At 44.1% G+C, this 9,401-nt stretch overlaps 1 protein-coding gene across 1 annotated transcript in view; it reads left to right on the forward strand.

The window, feature by feature from the left end:
* Window positions 1–1,798, forward strand: part of LOC103084154 (zinc finger protein 426-like) — a 4,345-nt gene extending 2,547 nt beyond the window's left edge. The window contains exon 4 of the mRNA XM_007460755.1: window positions 891–1,798. Coding sequence (XP_007460817.1) covers window positions 891–1,798 — 908 coding nt within the window. The remainder of the gene's footprint in view (window positions 1–890) is intronic.
* Window positions 1,799–9,401: the final 7,603 nt, after the last annotated feature.

Consider the following 9,401-nt stretch of genomic DNA (forward strand, 5'->3'; position numbering starts at 1 on the left):
AGCAGGATAATCTTGGGGGAGAAACATCTGTTGGGATGGAAACAGTAACATTGGTAAGTTTAAAACATCATATTTCTCTTTTTCCACATTCAGAAAAGAAAGGGAATTTCATTTATAGCATGAGCACAAGTGATAGATGTTTGTAATAGGTGGCAGTCACCAGGGGAGAGCAATGTCTATGGTGAGATACTCTGAATAGGTTGAATTTGGGGATATCCTAAACCTAGCTTGATACTTATTGCTTCAGAATTCCCATAAGTCCTCATTTCCACATATGTAACAGGACATTTGAAATTTTACAACAGTCCATGAAGCTGTACAGGATTATTTGAAGGTTGGAGTAGATGGAACATCATTCTGGCAGAAGGATTCCATCATTCAACTTGAAAGAAATCAAGAGGGCAGAGGTGTATGGATGTAGTAGAAATGGTAAAAGTCATCTTCATCGTTGTAATGTTGTTTCAAGTTTGAGATGAGTAGGATCAATTAATGAGTCTGAGCAATCTTTGCATCATCATTCATCTATCCATCCACAGGCAAGAAGGCACAATGGATGGAAACTCTGTAACTGTGAGCAATATAGGAAAGACTTCAATGAACACTTGAGCCTTAGGACAGGCAGGAGAACTCAAAATGGAGGCAACACTTATGAGCATAATGAGTATGGAAAAAGCTTCCTTACTCTGCAGAAGAAAACCTCTATGGTTGTGAAGCATTTTGTGTTTAATCACTGTGGAAAAGCCATCATCCTGACTGCAAATATTGTGGACAGGAAAACCTGCATGGGAGAGAAAGCCTTCGAATGCAGTGATGGTGAGGAAGCTTGTGTGAATCAGCCTTCTCTTCAGGCACAAGTAGTAACTCAGAATGGGGAAAAACGCTGTGAACAGAAGGAACATGGGAGAGTTCTGTTCACTCCACAAGGCGTGGTATACCTGTACGAAATCACACCACAAAAAAAAGTTATGAATGTAAGGAGTGTGGGAAAGTCTACAAATATCATATATCCATTAAAATTCACATGGGAACCCACAATGGAGAGAAACCCTATAAATGTAAGGAATGTGGGAAAGCTTTCGTTATAGCTTATGAACTTAAGAGGCATATAAAATCTCATACTGGAGAAAAGCCCTTTATAGGTAAGGAATGTGGGAAAGCCTTCATTAGAGCTGATCACCTTAGGAGCTATATAAAATCTCATACTGGAGAGAGGCCCTTTATATATAAGGAAAGTGGAAAATCCTATTTTTATCCCTTAGTCCTTAATGATCACATGCAAAATCATAGTGAAATAAAAGTGCATAAATGTAAGGAGTGTGGGAAAGCCTTCCTTACTTTCTATAGACTTAAAGAACATATAAAATCTCATAGTGAAGAGAGGCCTTTTCCATGTGAAAAATGTGGAAAATTCTTTAAAAGTTCTTCATATCTTAAGATTCACAATCGAATTCACACTGGAACAAAACCATATAAATGTACAGAATGTGGTAAAGCTTTTATCAGGCCTTTACTTACTGAACATATGAAAACTCATGCTAGAAAGTTTTTATGTGAAGATTGTGGAAAATTTTTTGTCAGATCTCAGTTTAGGGACCATAGAAAATCTCACATTGGAGAGAGGCCCTTTCTATGTGATCGGTGTGGAAAATCCTTTAAACATTCCTTATACCTTCATCATCACAAGACAATTCAATCGGGAATAAAACATTACAAATGTGAGATATGTGGGAGAGCCTTCACTTGGAAATCAGACCTTTCTAAACATGTTCAAACTCATGGTGGAGAGAAAGAAACCTGAGGATGTAAACAATGTGAGAAATCCTTCAGTTATTCCAACTCCTCAGGAAAAACTCACCCTCTAGCAAAATCTTATAAATGAAGAATATGTGAGAAAGCCTTCAGTTATCTTTGTTCGTTTGTCTTCTAAGAAATCACTTTGTCTAACTGATGTCAGGTATGTGGGAAAGCCCTCAGTTGCCCTGATACACTTGACGTGAAAAGAGCACACTGGAGAGATGGTCTTCAAGCATAAGGAATGTGGGAAAGCCATCCATCTCACAACCCAGCCTGTTAGGGCTCACAGTGAAGCCATACTATTAAGAAACATGTAAAGTACTTTATTGTTTGCTCAGGGAAATATATATTCCCTAAATATGGGAGATCTTTCAATGCAGAGGAACTCTACTGGTATAAGATTTCTGGAAAACTGTACATCTCTTGAGTACTTTGATGTTCACTTGTGATCTCACTGTGGAGAAGAACATTAGAAATGTGAGAAATATTGTAGAGTCATCATTTTTTTCCACTAGATTGTTGCTCATGCTTAATAAACATGGGGTGATTCACAGGCAAGAGTGTAGTAAATATGGGAAATGCTACCCTAAGTCTGAAATCTTAGGGTTTCTGAGAAAGGATAGTGTTCCAGGGGGTCCCAAAGATCTATTTTGAACATTTGTCATTTGGCTGTGACCTTTCCTGGGCAGTGATACGTCTTTACCTCATCATCAGGCCAGGCCAGTCTAGTTGCTACATTTTCCAGGTCACAACCTGGCCAAAAGTGGGCCTACAGGATTCACACTTAGAGCCCCTGTTTTTTCCTGTTGGATGGACCTGGTCTTATATTGTGAAGACAGGAACTGCTTGACTGTGTATGAGGCTCACCAAGTCCATCTACATCAAGTCCCAATGGCCAAAGTGGAGGATATAGTACATTTCTATAAATCTTGTAAAGATGGCTTTGTCCTCTCTCACACCCGATCCTTTCAGGGTCAGGGTCAAGCATGGGGTGAGTGGAGAGGAAGTGAGATTTCATCTACTAATGTGAGACACACTGATTTCCTGACCTTTGTGGGAGAACAACACCCCGACACCTGTGGAGGACATTCAACCTCAGACCTTGCAGGAAGAGGGTGAGATTGTTCCTTTTCACCCCTATATTCAGCTCCACACCCATGCAAAACAGTCATGTCATGTGTCTGGATCAAGCATTGTCTGCTGTAGGTGACATGTCCTCCCTCTGGGTTTGTCCTCCAATTCAAGTGCTTGAAAAGTGAAAAACTCATGTGACTGGCTGCTCCTGATAATGTGCGCTGCTTGATGCCATGACTGGCAGTTCCTGAAGGTGGGCTTTGGGTTCAGACACAGACAAATGACTAGTACACCTATTATTCCTCTTAAAGATGGCTTTACGGAGGTTCATCTCTCCTCAGTTACTCCCCCATCTTTGTCACCACTGGGAATTACAGAAATTGAACAGGATCAGTCAGGATTTTTTTTTTTTTTTTTTTTTTTTTTTTTTGCAGTACGTGGGCCTCTCACTGTTGTGGCCTCTCCCGTTGTGGAGCACAGGCTCCGGATGTGCAGGTTCAGAGGCCATGGCTCACGGGCCCAGCTGCTCTGTGGCATGTGGGATCTTCCCAGACCAGGGCACGAACCCGTGTCCCCTGAATCGGCAGGCGGACTCTCAACCACTGCACCACCAGGAAGCCCCCAGGATTTTTTATTGGCTCAGTTCTACCAGTTGTCAGTAATGTCTTCAGTACAGGTGTACCAACTGCATCATTATTGCCACCAGAACTAGCCAGTCCCTCATTTATGTGCCACCAATGAAGCCAGCTACTGCATTACCAGGTCTGATGCATTTACCAGCAGGTATGCCTAACCTCTGTGCCCTCCCCATTCTTAAGCTTTCTGCACTGCACATCATGCCAGGTGTCAGTTAGCCAGAACCCAGGTTCTGCCTTCCTAGGACTTTATCTAATAGTAAAAACGTCATTTCAGCCTCTGATGAAAGGTTACACAGTTCTCATGCTCGAGCAGCCTTGGGTTACATCGTGTATAGCCAATCAGGGTACAGCTTCTTTTTTTAAAAAAAATATTTATTTATTTGGTTCTGCTGGGTCTCAGTTGTGGCAGGTGGGCTCCTTAGTTGTGGTGGGTGGGCTCCTTAGTTGTGGCATGCAAACTCTTAGTTGTGGCATGCATGTGGGATCTAGTTCTCTGAACAGGGATTGAACCTGGGCCCCCTGCATTGTGGGTGTGGAGTCTTAACCACAGCACCACCAGGGAAGTCCCCAGGGTGCAGCTTCTTGATGACACTTTCTTGAGGCTAATCAAACCATTGTAATGATAATCCAAATCAAGCTTAAAACAAAGCCTGGACTGGAATTAACCTCTGAACCTTCATTTATACATATTAATATGTGGAGTCATGTGTCATGTTTGGTTCTTTTTTGTGTATGCATATTGCTATTTGGCCTATCTGTTGACCTCTTTAATTATTGGCAGTGACACTGAATTATCAGCAGAGTAGTCTTAACTCCCTTGAATGCAGTGTAATGGATTATATACTAGCCCTGGATGACATTCTGATTTTCTGGAATAAGACCTATATTTCCAGTAGAATTTGTTGCAGTTGCCTGAGTCTGAGACCTCATGGGTCATGTTAGAGGTTTAAATGCAGGTTGGCCTCATTCTGCTGCTTGGATTCCTAATGACAGTGTCATCAACAAGTGCTCACTGAGATCCATGAAGCAGATTTTGTCCCAACTCTTGTTCTTTAGTGGTTGACAAGGTGTCATTTTCATGTGAAAATTCTCCAAAAGCCAAGTTGATGTGTGAACCAGGAGTTTGCTGAAGACCCTCCGTGCATCGCTCTTGCCCCTGCTCATCATGTTGTACATGTGAATACAAGGCTCTGACCCCTTTTTTTCTCAGAATTGAGAAGCGCAGTGAGGAACGTGGAAAGATGAGATCATCTCTCCCATTGAGACAACAAGCAGGCTTGGTTACTACTGCAAAGAAATTGAAATAAATTCCACAACCTCAGCATTGCTCTCCTGTAAGACAACCCAGTGTATGTGCAGACTCGACATGGGCCCTCTGTGTCACCCCTGAGAGACTCAGGGACAAAGGGACAAAGGGAACCAATACAAACAGGCTAATTTTCCTTGGAGGAAGGGAATAATCAAGTCACTGGTCCAACAGTTTTGGTGATGGAGACATGGCTTCCTGGAAGAGGCAGAACAGTAGTGGCCAGGCTGAGTGGAAAGACAGAAAAGCATCTGGAATCCAGTAATGAAAGCTCTTCCCCAGACATTTGCCCATGTTTGAGGCAAGAAGAGGGAACAAGGATCCCTGCTGTCCTACTTCTTAATGAGGCTTAACAGTACGTGTATCAGTAGTTATATCAGTTTGCTTTTCCTTAATTTCTCAATCTTATACTAACCTTAATTTTTTTTAATTTTTAATTTATTTTTTGGCTGCATTGGGTCTTCGTTGCTGTGCTCAGGCTTTCTCTAGTTGCAGCAAGTGGGGGCTACTCTTTGTTGCTGTGCGCGGGCTTTTCATTGCAGTGACTTCTCTTGTTGCGGAGCACGGGTCCTAGGCCCATGGACTTCAGTAGTTGCAGCATACCACCTTGGTAGTTGCAGCACACAGGCCCTAGACTGCACAGGCTTCAGTAGTTATGGCTCGAGGGCTCTAGGGCACAGGCTCAGTAGTTGTGGCGCACGGGCTTAGTTGCTCCAGGTCTTGTGGGATTTTCCCAGACCAGGGATCAAACCCATGTCCCCTGCATTGGCAGGCGGATTCTTAACCACTGCACCACCAGGGAAGTCCTATGCTTAATTTTTTTTTTTTTTTTAAAGAAGATGTTGGGGGTAGGAGTTTATTAATTTATTAATTAATTTTTGCTGTGTTGGGTCTTTGTTTCTGTACGAGGGCTTTCTCCAGTTGTGGCAAGTGGGGGCCACTCTTCATCGCGGTGCGCAGGCCTCTCACTATCGCAGCCTCTATTGTTGCAGAGCACAGTCTCCAGACACGCAGGCTCAGTAGTTGTGGCTCACGGGCCTAGTTGCTCCGTGGCATGTGGGATCCTCCCAGACTAGGGCTCGAACCCATGACCCCTGCATTAGCAGGCAGATTCTCAACCACTGCGCCAGCAGGGAAGCCCTATGCTTAATTTTTTAATGTCACTTTATACACAGACATTATGTGGACTTTAAAAATACCTACGTTTTTGCTATCCAATCTTAAAATCCTTTTCTTTTACTTGGAGCATTTACTGTATAATATAATAAATTACTAATAAATTTGGGTTTGTGTGTATCTTATTTTTTCCATGTTTATCTCATTTTCCATCTTTCTCTACATTGTTAGTGTATTTTCATGCAGACGATTTAACTGTCGATGATTGAAATTTATATGCTCCACTACTTTTCCTTTAGTTGCTACCCTGAAACCTTCTAAATTAACGTCTTTCATTGAAGTCTTTTTTTTTTAATTCATTGAAGTCTTTTTTTTTTTGTGGTTCACGGGCCTCTCACTGTTGTGGCCTCTCCCGTTGTGGAGCACAGGCTCCGGACATGCAGGATCCGGATGTGCAGGCTCAGCAGCCATGGCTCACGGGCCCAGCCACTCCATGGCATGTGGGATCTTTCTGGACCGGGGCACAAACCCGTGTCCCCTGCATTGGCAGGCGGACTCTCAACCACTGCGCCACCAGGGAAGCCCTCATTGAAGTCTTAATACCTTTTCCCTTGTACAAAGTGTACTGGGACTTGTGAATACTGCAATGCCCATTGTCAACTCCTCAGCAACACACTGACCCAGAGACCCAGAAATCAGTCTGTAGTCAGAAGAGCCACAAAACAGGCCCAGGTGACAAAAAGAACCAAGTCCCCCCAGAGAAGTGGCAGAGCCGCCCCTGTCTTATGAGAGGTTATGTTTGACAGGGAATGGATACCCCAGTGGGGAAGTGCTCAGTATCATCAGAAACAGTGAAATTAGTGTACTATCATGAGGTAAACTGACCACCACCATAAGGGGACACAGCTGTGGAGACTGACTGCATGATTGCCCTGCTGTGGCCAGACAGTAATGATGATGGGAATGGCTGTGACTGTTCCCCAGCTTTCCTGGGTACTTCATGTTGGCCTTTTCTATCCCAGACGACTTTGGAGCTGGCTGTCTGCCTCAGCCCCCAGTGGTGCATCCATTGGGTTTCCCATTGGCTTCGTCCCCTGGCCTTTCTGGGACCCTGCAGTCAATACAGCTCTGACCCTTTCTTCACTCTTTACCCAGACCTGCCGCTCTCACAGGCAGCTGTCTTCCTGCCTCCTTCTCTCCCTCTGACTGCCCTGTCACTTGTCACATAAAGGGTGGCCTGTGGGTCCCTGGTGATGGGGACATTATGTAAGACGTTATTGCCCCTGAGCAGTATGTCTTTCCACGGGGTGTAACAGCAGAAAGGCATCTCTTTAGTACAGGAGCTTTGAGGCGAGGAGTGGGGAAGATAGTTCATTAGAGTGAAGGGCGGAACAGGGTCAGTTTGTGTTTGTGCTCCTTGAGGGGAGGAGAGATCTGCACCCTGAGCTTCTGAACCAGTTCACTTGTGACCCATTGGAACACAGCACCTTTCACCACTATGAATCACTTTCGTCGGTGGAATCAATTTCATCATTCTTATCTCAATATTAATGGAAAAGTTAAGGGACAGGTTGGGGATATCCTTCCGCCTGAATCTATCACGTCTTGTCTCTAGAGCAAAGCCCAGAGTTCTTGTTCACATGTTGGAACATGTTTAGACAGGTACACCGTTCAGCCCATGGTGACTCTGGGGGCAACAGGCCCCTGTGCTGGCCTGGAAGGCCATGTGATGCCTCAGCAGCCAGGCAGATTGGAGCCCAAATATCTACAAGGGCAGCTCCAGGAGCTACTGGGCTCCCCTCAGCTGGGAAAGCAGAACACTGTATTGTGTGGGCTTCTTCCTTGAAGCACTTCTTGGTGGCTGATTTGTGTCAAAGCCCACCTTCCCTCCCCAGCCACCGGCTCTCAGTGATGTGTGTCCGATGCTCTCCCTGCATGACCCACTGCATTTGGCCTACCCTCTGGTGCCTGCCTGGGAACAGGGTGTTTCTGTTTCTGAATGGCTGAGGCAGCTGTGCTTGTGAGGCTACTGACCTCCCTGTGCCGGCCACCTGCAGGAGAGTGACCCTGCATGTGGGCATTTAAAAATACTGTTTTGTGTTAGGTGTTTTGTTCAGTGTTTTATTAGTCTTTGAAATGCCAGCTAAACAGTTTGTTTTTTTATATTCACTTTTTTTACACTCTACATTTCCCCATTTAGGGTCTGAGTTTAGTAGTTTAAAAAAAAAACTAGCCTTTTTTAAAAAATCTGACTTTTGGGGCTTCCCTGGTGGCGCAGTGGTTGAGAGTCCGCCTGCTGATGCAGGGGACACAGGTTCATGCCCGGGTCCGGGAAGATCCCACATGCCGCGGAGCGGCTAGGCCTGTGAGCCATGGCCGCTGAGCCTGTGTGTCTGGAGCCTGCGCGTCCGGAGCCTGTGCTCCGCAACGGGAGAGGCCACAACAGTGAGAGGCTCACGTACCGCAAAAAAAAAAAAAATCTGACTTTTGATTTGCAAATTGATTTAAAATGTACATTTTAAATAAACAGCTGATATATATACATTTAATATTACTAAAGGAACCTGTAGCACTTCACTGTCCTTTTATGAGCAGGTTTTTATATAGTCTCTAAGAAAGGCACTGCCAACCAAACTGGTTTTAAATTTTATTTTCCCCAGATCTATTATTTTTGGAGGATCCATTAAATACTACTACTAATCCTCTACTCACAGTTTTCTACTACTGTAAATACACATCAAGTAAAATTTACTGTCTTAACCATCTTAAGCATACAGTTCAGTGGCATTACGTATACTCTTTATTTATTTATTGGCCACTGTGTGGCTTACAGGATCTTAGTTCCCCAAGCAGGGATTGAACCTGGGCCCTGGACAGTGAGAGAGCAGAGTCCTAACTACTGAACCACTAGGGAATTCCCAAATACACTCTTATTGTTAGGCAACTATTGCCACCATCCATCTCCAGATGTTTTTCATCATCCCAATTTGATGCTTGGTACTTATTAAGTTACAACTTCCTGTTGCCCCTTGCTCTAGTCTTGGTAACCACCACCGTACTTTCCATCTCGGTCTCTATGAAATAGATTCCTCTAGTTACCTTACCTTGTGTATGTGGAACTGTATAGTTGGCCCTTGAACAGCATGGGTTTGAAATGCGCAGGTCCACTTATACTTGAAATTTTCCTCAGTAAATAGTACGGTGCTACATGATTCATGGTTGGCTGAATCCGTGGTTGCAGAACCTCGGATCCAGATGGCTGACACTTGGACTTGAACATCGCCAGATTTTGTTGTCCCTGGCAGGTCTTGTAAACAGTCCCCTGTTGATACCGATGGACGGCTGTATTTGGCTTTTTGTGTCTGGCTTATTTCATATAGTAGAATACCTTCAAGTTTCATGCATCGTGTTGCATGTGACAGAATGTTTCTTTTTAAGGCTAAATAATACTCCATTGGATATGTATACCACAT

Source organism: Lipotes vexillifer, unplaced genomic scaffold (genome assembly GCF_000442215.2).
Source record: "Lipotes vexillifer unplaced genomic scaffold, Lipotes_vexillifer_v1.1 scaffold1011, whole genome shotgun sequence".
Taxonomy (NCBI): Eukaryota; Metazoa; Chordata; class Mammalia; order Artiodactyla; family Lipotidae; genus Lipotes; species Lipotes vexillifer.